At 40.9% G+C, this 18845-nt stretch overlaps 1 protein-coding gene across 1 annotated transcript in view; it reads left to right on the top strand.

The window, feature by feature from the left end:
* PTPRN2 (protein tyrosine phosphatase receptor type N2) overlaps nt 1-18845 on the top strand; it is a 608845-nt gene that overhangs the window by 490834 nt on the left and 99166 nt on the right. The window contains exon 13 of the mRNA XM_083704687.1: nt 1966-2181. Coding sequence (XP_083560813.1) covers nt 1966-2181 — 216 coding nt within the window. The remainder of the gene's footprint in view (nt 1-1965; nt 2182-18845) is intronic.

Genomic DNA, 18845 nt, shown 5'->3' with positions numbered 1-18845 from the left:
CCTCCCGCTGGCTGAGGAGGCGGGAGAGCGCCGGAGCGCGTCCTTCTTCGATCCCTCGAGCGCTTTGGAGAGGCAGCGGGAGGAGAAGCAGAAGCAGGAGCGGCAGCGTCTTGAGAGCCAAAGTGGCGCGAGCGGCTGGCGAAGGAGCCCCTCCCCGACGAAGCCGCGAGGGCGGGCGACTGCGCGCCCTGCCCGCCTGCCTCCTTCCCGTCCGTCGGTCCCTTTTTCTCCAGTCGGCGAGCCTCGCTCCTCTTTTTCGCTCCTGCGCAACAAGGCGTCGAAGGGTGGGAGGAACGCTTTGCCCGGACCTGCCTTTCCGTTCCATTAAGCCCGAGCCCCGCGCTAAACTGGCGCGCTGCTAAAGCAAGGAGGCTAATTAATGGCAAGCTATGTTCCCAGTCAAGACGCGGCGCTAATTGCTTCGGTGGCCTTTTCTGATTCCAAGATATATATTTTTTTTTAAAGGAGAGAAAGAGAGAGAAAGGAACCGGAGTGGGGCCTGACACAAGAGCCGCTTGTGTACGTGCTAGCCGGGAGGAAATTAAGCGGCGGCCAGCTGAATGCGGAGCAGAAAATTACTAAAGAGAGGCGAGATAATGAATAGGCCGGGCCGGGCATTCGGGGGGGAAATCCATTTTGTTACCACGCGAAATGAGGTGGTGGAGAGGACTTGGCTAATTGTTCTCATCTTGTAGCAACCAGAGCTGAGGCAGGGGCGTGCTTTTCAATTCATTTCCCTAGTAATTGTCAAGCGCTGGCCAAATGAGCGAGCCTGCAATCTTGCGTGCCTGGGCTTTTCATAGCCATGTTGCGATTTTAATTGTTGCTAATATAGCTTATAATGAAGCTAATGAGGGGAAATTATTGGACAACTTTTGAGCGCATGGAGACAAGCGAAAGGCATCACCAGGATTTCTTTTCTGTCGCTGTGCGCACACACACAAACACACAAAATTACACACATTAAATATATATATATATATATATCGTGGAGGAGCTTGGAAGCGTTGAACTTTGGTTTTGTTTTGTTTCTATCCCAGGAAGAAAAGAGGGAGAGATGAGCCCTCCCCATCTGATTACTCTTCCCTCATAAGTAAAAATAAAACGTTAATGGAGAACAGTGTTTTTTGAGAAGTCAATTTTTCAGGTGTGGAGCAGAAGAAATCTACATCCCACTTTATGCAAAGAGTATCATGAGGGAAACTGGCTGTGATAATATCTTACCAGGTTTATTGCTGGAAATAATTTTTTTCCTATGACAAATTCAATAGGCTCACAAAGACAGTCTTACCTGCTTCTTAAAGATATTTTATGAACGATGTTGCCAGGTATGTGCTAGGGAATTATCTTTTTAATTTACATCTCATTTAGGTGGTGGAGGAAAACAGTGATACTACTTTCCAGATAGCTGGGTGGATTTTTGACTATTGCTCCAGTTCATTTAAGGTCACAATATGGGATTTGGGGACGGGGTGAGAGACTCGTTGAATTCTGCACTTTGTACTTTGAAGTAAAAACATGCAAGACTGAGTTGCCTGTGCAGTCTGTACTGCACCGAAGGGAAGGCAAATGCCGTTGACTTTAATGGAATATACTTTTGACTAATTGTGCCTAGGAATGGATCCCAAACTTTTAATTCCTATCCTGACACATCCCAAAGAACTGGTGTGTGAAATAAACAGTGTGATCCTATACATGTCTACTGAAAATAAGACCCTCTTTATCCATTGGGGCTTATTTTCAATGAATAGGATTGTAGTTGCAACCCCTGAAATATTCTGCTAGGGAAGCCTGATTGCAATTTCGTACTGTGGCAATTTCTCATCATTTTGTGTTGTGATTTCACCTGTTGGCATTGGAGGGGGAGGGCGGCAGGATCAAGTAGTGGTTGCTCTCTTGTTTCTGCCCTTGCTTAAAAAAATAAAATAACCCCCCCCACCTCTCCTATTTTTATTTTTTGTACAGAAAAGCAAGCTCCAGCGTTTGCCCCACCATGCCCAGGAAGAGAAAGACACCACCAAATTCATCATACTAACCCTCCTCTCCATCGCTTGCATTTTTGGGATCCTTGTGGCTTCTGGTGTCATCTATTGCCTCCGCCACAGCTCTCATCACAGACTGAAGGAGAAGCTGACAAGCCTGGGCTCCGACAACAGCTCCAGTGCGACTGCTGCTTATCAGGTAGGAGACCGGCCTCTCCACTCCACCAGCTCTTTATTTTTTCCTGATACTTAAAACCGTTATTTATTATCCCCCACACAAGGGAGTGCTGCTTTTATTTATTTATAGCCGAGATAGGGTTCTCCCCCCCCTTTTCTTTAAACAATGCCTTACTTGGGCGTCCCTCCATTAATATTCCCCCGTAGACTGTAGCAGCTTTTTTATTGCTTGTTATTAATCTTTGCTATTCTTGTAGCTTGCTGTAAATGTGCCTCTAATTAGAAACGTTAAAAGAAGTAGTTGCCAATTTCAATGCCCCCGGAAAAGAAAAAAACCCACCCGCCACACACATCAATATCTAGAAGCTGTCTCTGCGTTTTAGATATTAAAAACAATCTTTACAATTTATGAGGCATGGATCACCCGGTTATCTGAAGGTGTTCCTCTCTTTGAATCATTGACTTCTTGGAGGTGTGATATGAAAAGAACCTTTGACCTGCGCAGTTGTCAGTTTCTCCCATTATTCAGATAGATTGGAATATAATGCTGATAAATTTGTAAGCGCTAGAGAAGTTAGAAGCAGGCCTGTTGGTGTTTTGGTGTTGTTGTTTTTTTTAATAAAAGAAAAATCTGAGAACAGTGACAGCAGATAGAAGCAAAGGAATATGGAAACATTATAGGTGAGGCTTCTGTAGTAAATAGGAGGGGAAAGGTGCTATTTCGGAAGCACAGATCAAGGACTGGCAGATTATTTCTGATAGGCAATCCTTATTTTTCTTGTCGCCAGCGTTGGCATTTTATATATGGTACTGAACATTGCATAATTGGACAAATCTTAACAGTTAATCTGGCTGTCCACAAATCTTAGTATTCCTGTAAAATTCTCCCGAGTTGTAGAAGAATGCTCAGAAATGCTAAAAGTTCGGAACAATGAGCTAGGCGTTTAAATAATAAAATGTTCAGTATACTTTTTGAGTTGTGAAGCCTTTCCCTTTTTCTATTTTTTTACCATTGTGTTCTCTGACGACCCAGGGCACTTGCATCTGTATCCTGGTGTACTGAAGCTGTGTCCCCTTTTCTCCCTCCAATTTCTCTCTCCCTCTCTCCTCATCTTTGTACTGTGTGCTTTCCTCCATGGGGGAGGGCAGCATTGCATACCCAATGAAATGTTCAGTAAGAGTGCTGAATTCAAACATCTGCCCAACTTATTAGCATTTCAGAGGAAGAGCTTTCAACTTGAGATCTAAGCAGAAGGAGAAAACCTTCTAAAGTAAAGTAGTAATAAAGAGAGAGAGAGACTTATCAAAGGGAGGTGTGGGGGGGAGGTGCCTCAGTGAAGAGAAAGGTACATTTGCTGAAACCAAAAAAATGTGTTTACGTAACAACAAACGGTTAAACCAGTTTTGTTAAATTTTTATCTAGGCATTTTTAATGTAAAGTGTTATCATTTACAAAGGAACACATAAGCTTTTTCTGTTTCTTTTAATTCATATAAATTTAATAATCTGAGGGAAATCATACTTATTTGTGATAAGTAAGAGGACAATCTTCCCTGTGACAGTTCTAATTAATGGTATCTGTAATTAAAATCATGCCCTTCCAGCAGGAAAATTGTTTGAATTTCTGGGAGTGACCTTTTTGCCATTTCTCTTGGGGCACACTGGTTAAGTTGATATTGATTTTATAATGAGCTCTGGTTTGTTTAATAAGAATTTGTAATCCAGATGCTAAATGAAATTTAAGCTTCATTTATTTAATTTTTTCTACGATATAATTTTTTAAAAGTATAACAGTTAATAGTATATATACTTAAAGCAACTATTTTTAAAGTTAGCATTTTTAAAACTGTAATTCTATACAAGTCTACTCAAAAGTCAGTCCCTTTTGTCAACCCGATTTTGAACGGGGGTTCGAGGGTTTTCCACACCTCACCCAAATAGTTCCACTGCTTTTTGTGAGGACATCTTTGATCAGAATAAAGGTAGGCTGGTTGGAATTTAAATGCAGGTTTTTTGAAGGAGGGCTTGATTGTTGCGTTCCGGGAATCAGCATAGTCTCTGGCTTTCAATTCAGTTGGTGCTAAAAGACAATACAATATCACAATCAAATCAAATGCCAAACCATTCAATGCCTGTTCTGGCTCTTCCGGGTGCTTGTTTAGAAACTTGTTCTGTTGAGGCTGCTTCCCAGGTAGAATTAGTAGCAAAGTTTCCATCCTGTGGACTCCAGAGAAGAAGAATGAATTCTTATGAATTAATTCATTTCATTATATTTTCTCACTTTAAAGTAGTTCTTGAAAGTCTTGAGTATCCTCCCTTCTCCTCCCAATGCCTCATCAAAACAAGTACAGAACAACTTCATACGTTCAAATAGCCCTGGGGAGATCATTCAAAACATTTTCATAATTGGAAGCTCGAATTAATGTGTGTGCTATTTAGTGTGGGCTGTGTTGACCCCAGGCTACATGAGGTGACTTACAGTGTTAGGTGGAAGATAGGAAAGCTGGAGTTTGCATAATGACGTTTCTATCGTATTAAGGAAGTGCTGGCAAGGGTAATCATTCTCTGGTTCTTGCTTGGGATTATTGAAGACAAAAAGCACACCAAATGTTCACAAACTCCCAAATCCTTTTAGGGCGCATGTAACTCTTCTGAATCAGCCTTCCTTTGCCAGCTGCAGTGTTAAACTTTTTACTAGAGAATAACTCCCATTGAACTTAGAGGGACTTACTTCTGAGTAAAAACGCTTAGGATTTCACTGAATATAATGTAATTTCTAAAACTGGGAATTGTATATCTGTATTCACAGGCACTTGCTATTACAGCTGTAGCATGCTTTTGCTTAAACATTTAATCCACGCTTTTTCCATTTGATGTCAGTAAAGTAGAAAATGAAAGTACACCATTTGATTAGTAAGAATAGTACTAGTGACTGTCATTCTGGTGCCTTCCAGAATATTATGCTGTTTATGCAAATAAACCAGTTCTCCTTTTTCAGCATTTAATGGGGGCGGGGAACAAATCCACCTTGTCCTCTTGTAATACGGGAATTTAGTTGAAATATTTGTGAATTCATTTCTTGGAGGCTTTGCTTCTAATTGATGCAATGTTAGTGTTGTTAGGAAAGCAGAGGAAGAAGTGAGAAATGTATTATCATTGAAAGAGCATTGGCACTGCTATCCTTTCAAGGTTTTCTTGAAATCTCAGTGCTTCTGAAGTCAGTCTTAAAGTATCAAGTGATTTCAGTGTATGAATGATCTCATAAAGGGGTTTTGCAATAACCATGCCATGCACGTAGGCCATAGTTGTTGAGGCATAATGAATGTTATGGAACATAAATCTACTCTGCACCAATCATTGGTGTCCCATTCCTCCCAAGCAGAAATATTTCTTATACGTCTGCCATGCTTGAACCGGTTCTTTTTGTCAAATAGGGTGCAAAGTATTTAAGAATTAATTATCAGGATTTTTTTTTAAAAAAAAAATCTGTCAGCCATCAAACAAATCTTTTAAGTTGTCACCCTCTTGCAATGTAATATAAAATATAAAACGCAGCACTTTGAACATTGACAGTTGTATATTTATGGAACAGGCATATACCAAGAGCTGCAGTTTGGTTCATGAATTTTTGGCTTTGTGTTGCTTCCTCTGGGTTAAGAAAAGGAAAAAAATGCACATGGCAGATGCATTTTTTAAAAAAAATTCTTTTTGGGAAGAGGGAAGGATGTAGCTTGATTTCACAGGTGCATTTTCCTGCAGTCAGTGTGAAATACGATAAGAGTGTAAATTATCATGTGTGTAACATGCAAATACATGCTTCGATGCGCACCATCTACTTCTGTGTCTGCTTTAAGACTGTCACATCCTTGCTTAATTGCACATGCAGCAATTGATTTAAATCTGTGTTGGAGCCCCAGACCATTAGAATAAATTCTTTTTTCTTTCTACCACATGCTTTTGATTTTTTAAAAAATGTTATAGTTTATTTGGTGGTAGTAAATAGAGCCAGTTCAATATTTTGCGAACTTCATATTCTCTCCATTATTTATGCGACCAAAGGAACTTCACCGTAAACTTATTGTTTTACAACATTGAGCTGGTTTTACTTGTACGTGCTTAGAAGACTAGTACATAAACCATGGTTTGGGGAGGGGAGAAGCATTCAGGCGTGGAGTGCAAAGAGGGTAGTGTGTAAACACTGCCAGTAAGTGCATATTTTCATTGTCATCAGTGAGCAATTTATTAATGGCAGTGTGCATTGATGATTGCTGCTCTTTAGGGATGCTCTGCTGGTTCTGTTCCAAGAGATGTGCTTGTGATTCCACAACTGCACTCTGCCTTTTGACCCTATACATGGTGGATTGCTATGCTGTAGAAGACGGTGCCAAGTGACCCTGCTTGCATTGTGTTTTATTGTTTTTCATTTTGAACTGGAGAACTTTATTAGTGAATGTAATCTCTTAGACCACGAATAATCATCAGTAAAATATTGTTCCAGTGGGGGAATCGGTGTTAAAGTAGAATGAGGCTGAGGTTGCTAAGCTTCCCACACCCCCGTTTCATCTTTTATGCTAATACAATGCTCAAAGGATTATTTGCGTCTGTTAAGTCTCAAGCAAAGAGTAGCATATTTACCCCTGTAAGAAAACAGTGTGCAAGCGAATTAAAGCTGTGAAATCTCTCCAAGCGTTGCATTAAACTGGATAGATCACTTTGCACTTCCAGAGGTAAGCATTCAAGAGCCCCCCAATTTTGTTTCAACCATATGAGGGTTGCTACCACAAGCTTCCATTTGATTGCAATAAGCATTTTGCTTTGGTTAAGGCTTTGAAATATTAAAACAGCATCTGCTCAAGGGGTTGGATCTGCCAAGTGATACCGAACCATCAGCCTCTGCGACAGTGTAGGTAAATGGAAGACGTGGTCTCGAAATAACTTGCACAATTTGCAAGTTCTGTTAAAATTCAAGGGAATCTCTTGCCAACTTTTAATAGCTTGCCCCCGCTTCGGTATTTTATTCTAAGCTGTCAATTTTCAGATTGTCTTTGACGAATCAAGTTCAGAATGATTCATCCTAGGATAACGTATGTCTTGAATTTTCTGTGTTTAACCTTCTCCCCTTTTTGTATCGTCAGATATGTTTCTTTGCACATAGTACTTGAGCAATGGGCATGTTCGTTGCATAGCTGCCTATTTCTGCATGTAGCTTACAGAAACATAATTTGCCTTATAAGATCAGAGCAAGTTTATATACCTTTTGGGTGTTACTGAACATCAACTTGCTGTGAAAATAGAAGAGAAACAACTTTGTTTAACGGCGGAATCTAATAAAAAGAATAAATTTTGGAAGAAAATAGGATCATTTTGCAATTGTATCAAATGGCCAGACATGTTCAGATAGGCATCTTCGGAAGAGACTAATGGCATCTGACAAGCTGGGATATTCAAAACACCCAACGTTGTAACACATGACACAGAGAATCGCTCTGTCTTTGGAGATGCATATAACAGTTTCGCATTGTGAATGGCATTGAAGCAATTGCATAAGCATGGAAAACATTACAAAGACGAGTATCTCCTCTGAAGCAGGAAGAAAGTAGAGTTCTGAAGCAATGTGAGGGTGTCTGTAGTGGTGTTTCAAAACATATTTTACCCTGTAAAAAAAGAAAAGAAAAGTCTTCTACATGCCTACTCAGTGCAATCTGATGTGTGTCTACTCAAAAGCAAGCCCCATTAAGGTCAATAGGACTTACTTATAGGAAAGTGTGTATAGGATTGAATTCTAAGGGAAATAAGTTGTTGGACTTGCTCTTGAACCCTAATTGACTGAAAAAAGTCCTCTTGCATGCATTTTTGAAACAGCCAGATTTGGGGGTTATTAAATAGGTCCAGTGCATGTACAGAGTGAGTCATTTAAAAGAGGTCCCGTGGAACATGTGTACCGCACTCTGTATCCATGGGACCTCTTTTAAAGGACTCACCCTGTATGAATACATAGTTAGTTGACAATGTGCAGTTAAGTCACAGTTTATAGTCAACGTTTCTTGTGATACAGATAGGGATACAGAAATGAATGAATTATTAGGTGTGGAGATTTAACTGGATAAAATTAAGGGTAATTGCCTGAAACCAAAGTAAGCATGTATGTTGGATGGTTGGGCATAAATATTTTATTAAAGTCAATTAAACAGTATGTGCCTGAGGCTGATGTTGAGTCATATCTAGTGGTGCTAACAGGTGACGTGGATCAGACCAAAGTCTGTAAGAACTACAAAAACTAATGTAGCACAGTGGATTTTATGATTCTCATCTTCCACTTCACCTCTTAAAGCAATGCATCTTGAGTACTATTCTGCCAACCTTAAATTTTCCAACAAAACTCATGGTTGATATGTTTCTGTAGATAGCTGAGATTTTAAAAACCACTTTGAACTATGTCAGATATTTATTGTAGTAATATTCAAAGGGAAATATGAGCAATGTTTTTCATCGTTGTTAACTGCAAATCACTGTATTTTGGAGCAATTTTGACAAATGGATCCTGTATCTCTTATCTGCCCGAAAAGATATTGTGTATTTTATTTGATCTGAGTTGATCAGTATTTGCATAGTTATTCTTAAGGGGATATTACCAAAGGGATTTTGTCATTCCGCATTTAACCCTTAGTGATGTATTTGTCATGTTTTCAAGTATTGGTGACATGCAAGGCTTCTGCAGTGGTCGCCCCAATGCAGTGCATATATATTTGACAGAATAATTCATACTTGGTGGGAAGAGACATTTATTTCCAGCTTCAGGGTAGGAAAACTTACAAAAGGAACTTTGGTTACCATTATGGCACCCATGACCACAATGCAACCTTTTCCTGTGAAGGCCACTCCCCATGTCATGAGTTGGGAAGGGTACTGACCCCCTCATACAGCCAAGGAAGTTGGAAGTGTGACATTCTCCTCCTTTGATCTATATGTGTTTATCAAGGGTCCAGGTTGGCACCAAACAGCTGAAGAGGCAGTGGAGTGACCAAGAGGGTCTGAGAGAATGGGGAGTGTTTTTGAAGATAAGGGGCAGCTGCTGTGGAAGAAGCTGAAGTGTGTGTGAGAGAAAATGTGGGTGGGTGGACACAAACATCTCAGATCCAGTACAATCCTCTTGGAATTGAATAATTTTTCATGGGTTCCTCCCTCCCTGACACACACACACACACACACACACACACACACACACTTACAACAAAATAAATCATCAACAAATCACAGTTCACCTTGGTCTCCATTGACTGAACCACCAGAGTCAGGAATCTGGGCCTTTCAAGCATTGTAACCATACAAAGCTTTTTGAACTCAAAGCTTTCTGAGTTCTTTTCTTTTTCTTATAACGAACCCCCTGAAAAGCACCATAGGTCAGCTCCTCATCCACACAAGTTCTGTGATTATTTTCAGTGGTTTAACCATCAGACTATGTAAAAAATTTAAGACCCATTATTAATCTCTGCCTTGGACTGAAGTTTAGTGGTGCTATTTATGTGTGATCTATCAATAAAAATCTGTTGATGGTTTGCGGGAGGATTCCCACATAAAATCAAGCAGATTCATGAGAATCTTAGTTCTGTTGGGTACAACTTCTCCCCAAACTACTTGGAAAAAGCAAAGTGTTTTGTGTTGCATGTTTTCTTTCTTTCTGTTGTGGAGAGATTGACCTGGAGGAAAAGAGAGGTGAACTACTAGAGGGGATGGTGCCCTTGACACTCCACAGATGTGCCCAAGGACCCAAAGAAGTTGGTGACCTCTGTTCTAGGAATTGAAATGACAGGGCAGGAAGAGAAATAAGCCTTTGTCTCTTTGGTTCTTCTAGTTTTGTTCTGTTCCGTACAGGGAGTTCTCTGCGCAGTTTCAGCTAATACCCTTCTCTCAGGGAAGTAGTGTAGGTGGAGAGGTTGGGAGAATGACATTTCTCCAAGGCAAACTTAAATGTACAAGTACATTTGATATTCTTCAGAACAAGAATGAAAGTGGCACGGTGGACTGAGCCAAATCTCTGGGAGTTGATCTCTTTAAAGTAATTAACCTTAAACCTTGCCTCTTGCATTATTTATTCCTTGATTATTATTTTTTAAACCAACAATTTTAGCTTGACATGCCCATTGGGTGCCATACTGTCTTACAGAGCAAATAAATATTTATGTTGTGAGAGTAGTTAAGACTGCAAGGAAAACTAATGCTGGTAATACTTGAATTGAATGCCGTTCCCTTTTTGGAATGCCAGGAGTGCTACCTAGAATTAAACGGCATTCTTCGTGGACATAATATTGTCTCGAAAGGCTTCCCTGGATAGCCTCTGCATCTGACTTGCAACCTTTTCCCCTTCTCAGCCTTAGAATGCTTTTGGTCACGGAGAAACTTAACTTGTTCAGAGATTCATATTTGATTTTGGCCTGGTCTTGGTGACAGGAGGAGAAAGCAGCTGGTACTAGACATATTGGCACTCTTCTTTGTTCCCTCCTCCAGGCAAGCCAGAGTAGCCAACGTAGAGTCCTGGCTGCGAATCCTTTTGCCAGAAACCACTGGGACTTTGCTCTGCAATAGCTGTTAGTTTGATTTCTATGCTTGATGTGATGGCCGCTACTTAAATGACAGATTTCTGCTCTAGCTCATTGCACCGATGCTTCCTGGAAGCCCCTAACCCGTGTCTTTCTGACACAAATGGCTAATTGCCTATCTATCTGTGTGACTGTTTCAGGGGCCGCTATTAAGGAGCAGCACGGCTAGGATTTTGCTTACAGCTCAACAATTAGGGTCTCTATGTGTCTATAAACGGGCAAGAGTCATTCATAACACATGTCGCGCATCATACGGAAGGGAGAGGGTAGCAGAGTTGTGGCAAGGGAAGGAGAGGTTAGTGGCTGAACTTTGATGCTGTGCTATTGTGTTTGTGCTCGAGAGGCAATCATTTAGCAGCTAAGAATGATGGTAAGGGGTGGGGTGGGGGGAATAACCAGTTGAAAATAATGCAGCGAATGTAAAGAGAACGAGCTTGGGGGGACATGGTGGAGGGGAATGGGCTGACACTACTTGGAAATAAAATGATTTTGTGGGGGTTAATGAAGGGAAGGGATCATTAATGGAAATTAATTCAGGAAAGGGCATTAATTGAATGAATGCGGATTTGTTGGGTGGAGAAGAAAAGTTTAAATAATGGCATCAGTATATTTGGTGGCAATTGTGGGGAAGCTATTAAAAAGATACTGTTTTCCTGCTTCAGCTTACCATGCGGCCCTCTGAAGGTTGGCCTTGGTTGGGGTGAAATGAATGGTTCCCTTGCTTCTTCGTTGATGAGACCTCCCACCTGATTTAGAGCAGGGGGTGGGAGCCTTTGGCCTAGGTGGGTCTAGGCTGTTTGGTGCAAGCCCTGTTCACACAAAATCGGAGCCAAAGGGGCTTCTGAAGTGCCAGCAATCAGCTGATTGCTGACACTTCAAAGGCCCTGAGCACAGTGCATCTGAAGTCCTGATGATCAGCTGATTGTTGGGCCTTCAAAGTGCCATGTCACCTGATGCATTGCGACATCAGATGATTGGCAGGCAGGCAGCCCTACTAACCTGTCAAATTTGGCCTTTGGAGGTAGGGAAGATACCAATTCCTCAATTTTGAGGCGAAACGCAAATGCAAGCGCATTCCCATCTGTTCCTCCACTGTACCCTCCAGCAGACTGCAAGGGTGTAGGAGAGAGGGGACTGAACGTTTGGTTGCTTGTAGTGTTGTTGCTGCTGTTTTTCTTAAGCGGGGAGGGGGGACAAACAAGTCTCTGCACATTCAAATCTAGCACGTTTGGGAGATAGCTGTGCTACATCTTCTCTGGCCTCTGCAACTTGCTAGCTTTGTATATGCAGGGACCTTATATTTGTGAGGGTGGTCTCAGTGATTTGGATATACATAGTCTAAAGTTGCATTGTCCAGCAACAGATGTGGGAGCACTGCACAAGCATAGCAGCAATTCATATTTCCTTATAGTCCCTGCATGCTTCTTGGCTTACCCCGGTTCCCCTGCTCATCAGTCTTGAAGCTCGCATAGACCTGCATGGCCCTATAGCGAAGAATAGTTAGAAGGCCACACAGGTTGTTAATACCACATGATTTTCTAGGTGCAGGAATCCTCTAAGGTTAGAGGATTTGTAGGACTCCTTACATGTAAGATACAAATACCTTTCTCTCATTTTTTCTTCTCATTTTTAAGATACTTGCATGCCACTTTCCCAGATAAAGTTCATCCAAAGCAGCTCACGACCCATAAGAACTACATTTTTTTAAAAAAAATCGATAGTATTAAAAGTATAAAACAGATTCACAAAGTTAAAAAAAACCAAAATTCCAAGAATGTAGCAAAATTCTATCTGCCTTCTGGCGAGCATCACAAAAAAAAAAAAAACTGTTCTGGGGAATAGAAACAAGCAAGTATGAAGTGTAGCCACACACCATAGCTGTATATGGCTTCACACATTCAGAACTACCTCTAAAGTTAAAACTGACCAGGCAATGATCTGTCCATGCCAATAGAATAATTTCTGGTTTCCCCCACCCACAGATCACTAGCAGTTATGGGATGCGATATTCCTTATCTACTACAGTTAAAAGCAACTGAACCAGAAAAGGTGACTGTCAATGGTTTTTAACCCTGGTATTCATCATCCAAAGGCTATAGTCCTTTTTAATTTGAATCCTCTGGTTGCTTCAGCAGCAATTATTTCTTCTTTGAGAAAAAAAAAGTTTATAATTCTTCTTCTTCTCCCAATTCCAATTTCAGTAGAACTTTGCTCCTAGTATAGACAGATTAGACTTCAGAATAATATTTAAAAGGCTTTAGACCCCTAGCGTCTCATTCCTGACTATTAGCAAGATGAAGAAGGGAACAGTCCTTACATTGAATCAGAAGAACATACATTCAGAGATCCATTGCAGAAGTGAATAGCTGTGTTTGAAAAGGCCTGCTGTTCTGCTTCCCTTGTGTCCTGTTGCTAACTTTAATATGTTTCATGTACTATAGACATAGATCTTGAGACAGGCACGCCAGCGCCTTTCTCTTCTATACCCCCCCATATAAGGTTGGAGCATCTATGGTCCTTTGGATGCTGTAGGACTGCAGCTCCCAGTGCAGCCAGGTATGATGGAAGGTGGAGTCCAGTAACATCTGGAGGGTCACAGCTTCCTCCTCACTGTCCTAAGAGGCAGGAAGTGGACACCCTGGGCTGTTTTTCCAGCTCCCTAGCTGGGAGGGAGGCAATTATGAAAGTGGAACTTTAGATTAGGCCTAGGACTAGATAAAAAGGCATCTTCTCTTCCCCAAAGAGCTCTGCTCTCCTTTGTGAAACAAGTTCACAGAAACCTGTGCATGGATCACTATATCTTGGTTGGGAATCATTGCCATATATATATATATATATATATATATATATATATATATGGCGAAGGATGGGAGGATCTCCAAAGTAAATGAAAATTTATTTGTTTTTTACATTGCATCCTTCACATGAGTGGATACTTTTTTTTTGTCCTCCTTGAGTAGTAGAATTTGATTGGCAGTAGATTCTGTACACTTCCATGTGTACAGTAGAGGTTTGTGAGGGGGAGCATTGGTGCCATCATTTATGGAATTTACTGCTACCCAGTCTTGTTGTGTTTTGTTTTTAAGTGTTAGACCACTTCAGGAGTGATAGGTCTATTGGCAGCTTTTATCTATGATGTGCTGGAGCTGCGTGTGAAGATGGTTCAGAAGCTGCAATTAATTCGGAATGCAGCAGCTGGACTGTTAATGGGAACTGAATGTTACGATCCTCTTACACCAGTTCTTCACCAGCTACACTGGCTGTTGGTCCAGTTAAAAGTGGCTTTTGAAACCCAACACAGCTTGGGGACAGAATACCTGAAGGGCTGTTGGTCTCCCGGCATGTGCCGTCATCAGAGACTCTTCTCTGCCTTCCCTTGCCATCAGAGGTACTGCTGGTGGTTTACCAGGAAAGAGCTTTTTCAGTGGTGGCGCCCCACCTTTGGAGCACTCTTCCCAGAGACCCTGGTTTTCATTATAGAATTAGACAGAAGGGACCACAAGGGTCATCTAGTACAACTCCCTGCAGGGCAAGAATCTTTTTGCCCAAGCTGGGGCTCGAACCCATGACCATGATGTTAAAAGTCTTATGCTCTACCAGCTAAGCTATCTGGCTTGGTGCCTATTTTGATGTCTTTGAGACATCAGACAGAGTACTTTTCATGTTTTGTGTATTTATTTTATTATGCATTTATTTTATTTGGTTTACCACTCTGGTAAATCTATCAAAGGGTGGCAAATTACTTTTTATAAAATTTTATAAAATTAATTTATGAAATGGTGGCTTAATTGAACCTCCATGTTCAGGGCTGGTATGTCTTTGAGTACCAAATACTTAGGAGAAATGTGGTGCTGCCTTCAACTTTTGCTTATCAGTTTTCCAGAAGCATCTTGCTGACTAGCACTGAGAAGAAGATGCTAGACTAGATGGACCAGGGCTGTTCTTAGGATTGATTTTGAGATTGGGCATGTAGACACTGGGAGGCAGGAGTTATAAGTGACCAACACCATCTGCTGTCACAGTCACCATTTTACACGTCCCAGCAAATCAAGGAATAAAGGAAGGGAGTACTGTTAGTTCGAGATACTCTGCTTCTGTGGAATGAAATGTTAAAAAGCAAATAAAATAGTATGAACATTCATTTCAAAAATTTACAGCCCTCCGAGTACCTATTCTATTTTACATCATGTACAAGTGTTATACTAAAACATGCCAGGCTTGTTCCAGTATAATGCAGTCTCCAGCGGCCAAGAAGACTTTACTTGTGTATTTCATATTCAGAAACTGAATATGACTGCTTTTGCAGTTGTCATTATTCAGACACAAGTACAATGGCTTCAGCAACGTTGCACAACAACAATTTTTTAAAAAAGAAAAAAGAAATGGGTTCTTTTCAGACAAAATGCTGGTTCAAATAGAATACCAGTATATTTGCAGATAGAAATTTATTTTTACTATAAATTACATCACCAGGCTCATAAATAGATTGGGTTTTCTGTGCTTTCTTATTTCTTGCTAGCATCTCTAACGTGTCTTGAGACAAATGAGAATATATCTGGCATATATTTGACACTTGGCTTACAAGGCTTGCCTTATGGAGCAATGGGCATTTCAGCCTTAGCTTTTATATATAGCAAATGTAAGTTCATTCTTCAGATGGTAAAGCCTGGAACTGAGCATTATAGCAAATTCCATTATTTAAATGGAAATTCCTAAAACGGTTCTGTGAAAATGCTTTCCACCTAGATTTGCTAGTCTTAAGATTGTGTTGTTCTCAGGAGAGACAACAGCTCCGGTTTTGAGATCCTACTCTTACCTGTTTGGGCATCCTGTTTAGTGCCTGATCTGCTGCCATTTCTGCATCTGCTCCATGTGTGGCTGACGTGACTAGAAAGCAAGGGAGCAGCTTGTGCATTGTCTTCTGCTTTAGGCCTTACTGTGGCCCTGGGTTCCCCATGTCTTTTGCACTTGAGCAAGCTTTCTGAAACCCTTAGCAAACTAGTACAGTAGTACCTCGGGTTAAGAACTTAATTCGTTCTAGAGGTCCGTTATTAACCTGAAACTGTTCTTAACCGGAAGCACTACTTTAGCTAATGGGGCCTCCCACTATTTTAGCTAATGGGGCCTCCCGCTGCCGCCACACTGCCGCTGCTCGATTTCTGTTCTCATCCTGAAGCAAAGTTCTTAACCCGAGGTACTATTTCTGGTTAGCGGAGTCTGTAACCTGAAGCATCTGTAACCCAAGGTATACCACTGTACTGCATCTATATCATGGGTAGGCAAACTAAGGCCCAGGGGCTGGATCTGGCCCAATCGCCTACTAAATCCAGCCCACAGATGGTCCGGGAATCAGCCTGTTTTTACATGAGTAGAATGTGTGCTTTTATTTAAAATGTATCTCTGGGTTATTTGTGGGGCATAGGAATTCGTTCATTTCCCCCCACAAAAAAATACAGTCCGGCCCCCCACAAGGTCTGAGGGACAGTGGACCTGCCCCCTGCTGAAAAAGTTTGCTGACCCCTGATCTAGATTGTACATCTAATGGCAGGACACGTACTAACAGAGTTCACCCTGTGATTTAATACTTGTTTGTGATGGAAGAACAATGCCTCATTGGTATAATAAATGTAAGCTTTTTCATCTATATCATCTATCTATATCTATCTATCTATCTATCTATCTATCTATCTATCTAATCTATCAATCATCTATCTATCATCTATCTCATTTGCTCTTGTCAGAAGAGACATGGTCCTATCTTTATTTACTAAACAAATGGAATATCCTTTTCAAGGCAACTTGACTTCCACAATTTCAGTGTAGGCATCCCTGTCCCATGCCTGTTGTCTAGCCGGGTTTCTAAGCTTTGCACACACAAAAAGAGAGAGGAAGAGAGTGAAATGGCTTATAAACTTTCTAAATAAATAGCAATGAAGGGGAGTTTGTATGCACATTTGTATAAACTCACCATAGCGATGTGGGGAAAAGAAAAGAAAAAAACCCAAAGGTAGGCAGAGGTTTGCTTAATGCCAGCACCTGCTTTCCTTGATTGAGCAAACGAAGTGTGTAGTAGCTAGGATGACTCAGAAGCAACTTCGGACTTCCGGGCTAGCGCCAACATCTAATGGCGGATTCCCTCCGAGCTCCGGAGGGGATCGGCTCAGTAGGGATCGGGTTCTACCGCTCCGGCGAAGCGGGGACCCTTAAAAACCACAGGCGCGGATGCCTGTGGACGTGGCGACTCGGCGGGCACCATTAGCGCCCCCCGACCCGCAAAGGAGCCTTTTTAAAGGCTTCGGAACGGGGAATGGGGAGCGGCGCGGTGCTGAGAGTCTTCTGCTTCCCCTGCTGAGTGAAGCCGCATGCCATGGATGGAGAGCACTGACTTTTTCCTTTAAATATTCGGACTAAAAAGCAACAACCCGTGAGTAACAAGTAAACTGGACTTTTAAATTTGGACCTTTAAATTTGGTACGATCGGGGGTGGTGAAAAAAGGAAGTCCGCCCCCCCCCCCCCCCGTTTTGTAGATAATCTAAAGCAAGGACCAGATAACTAAAGTTGAGAGAAACATCTTTGTCTTTTTGGAAGAAAAATCATTATTTTCGCGATTGGACAGTACAATTAATTTTGCTGGAGGAATTTTGCTGGAGGATAAGAATCGGTTTAGGATAAAGTGTAACCCCCCGAGACCCGGGAGTGATCCGGAGAGAGACTGTCAAAAGATTCAGAAGGCTTTGACAGCTGTCAAATTAGCTGTCAAAGCTGGGGAACAAAAGGAAACTTTGTTTTTGGTACTCTGCTGGCTAGATTTTCTTTAATTTGGATACAAACTGTTGGGAAGAAAGGAAAATAAGTTATATTGGACTTTTGGATTGATACTGGAAAGACAGAATCCCTCTAGAGGGAACTTTGAGATATTGCAAGAAATGGCTGTAAGTTGAAAATTACTGAGCTGAATAGGACTTTCTATCTCCTGGGAAAGCTCCAGGACCAGAGTGATATTTTGACTACAAAGATAACAACATTGAATGAAACAGTAAAAAATCTTATGGGAACAGGAAGAGATTTGACACAAGTTACTGTTACTGAACCAAAAGCTTTTGAAGTTGGAACAGAATCTGCTGCAGCTGGGGAAATGAAATCTGATAAAACCCAAGAGACATATGAGGACTTTCTGGAAAATGAAGCTGAAGCCACAATGTTGCGGAAGATCAAGCTAGACCAGAGGCCTGGTAGCACAAATTTGATCAAGATGGAGGCTGGAGCTTTTGGGACATATAGATTTAAAAGATTTAAGAAACATAATCTGAGCTCCACCCTTAAACACAGAGGCCTATCTGGAAGAAAATTGGACATTATTTGGATAGAGCTTCTTCGAGAGTGGGTGTTGAAAATAAAGGATTGTCAAAAAAACCGGCAGAGAGAAACTGAGAGAGGATTAAAAGCCTCAGAAGTCTGGGATCCAGGTTGAGAATAGATGGACTGATGGACATTAGTTTGGGGATCAAAGCCGGGAAAGGGTGGGTGGGATTTGGGAATCTAAAGGGTGTTAAAACATAATTTGTTAAGTCCTTTTTTATATGTACATTTTCTTTTTTCTTTTTTCTTTTTGTAATTTTTATGGAGTGTGGAAAAATCGTGGAAGGGAAGATTGGGTCGACTTTAGAAAAAAGGTTTAAGATTAAGTGAAAATTGGGTCTTTTAAATTAAGTTGATATAAGGTTTTAAAAATAAATTGGGGAAAGAAGGGAAGAGAAGGAAAATAATAGTATGATCTAGTTAAATTATTAAGTTAAGGTTGAGAAGTAAATTAAGAACTTGCTGAGCGGAGAATAATGAAACTATAATACAGAAGGGGGAGGTGTGAGGAGGTCGGGGAAATAAGGTTTAAGAAAAAAAAATATTGAAATTATACTTGTTTTTTGTTTGTGTGTGTTTGTATGTTTGTGTGTGTGTCTATATGTATAATTTGAAACTTTAATAAATATTTTTTAAAAAAACAGAAGCAACCTCAGGCATGCAGTGAGGGAAGTGACATGGGAAAGGAGTGCAATATTTTTATTATTTTATTATTCATTGCATTTCTTA

Source organism: Podarcis gaigeae, assembly GCF_964106915.1.
Source record: "Podarcis gaigeae genome assembly, chromosome: 12".
Lineage (NCBI taxonomy): Eukaryota > Metazoa > Chordata > Lepidosauria > Squamata > Lacertidae > Podarcis > Podarcis gaigeae.
Note: the sequence above shows the minus strand (reverse complement) of the source record. Positions and strands in the feature narration are given on the sequence as shown.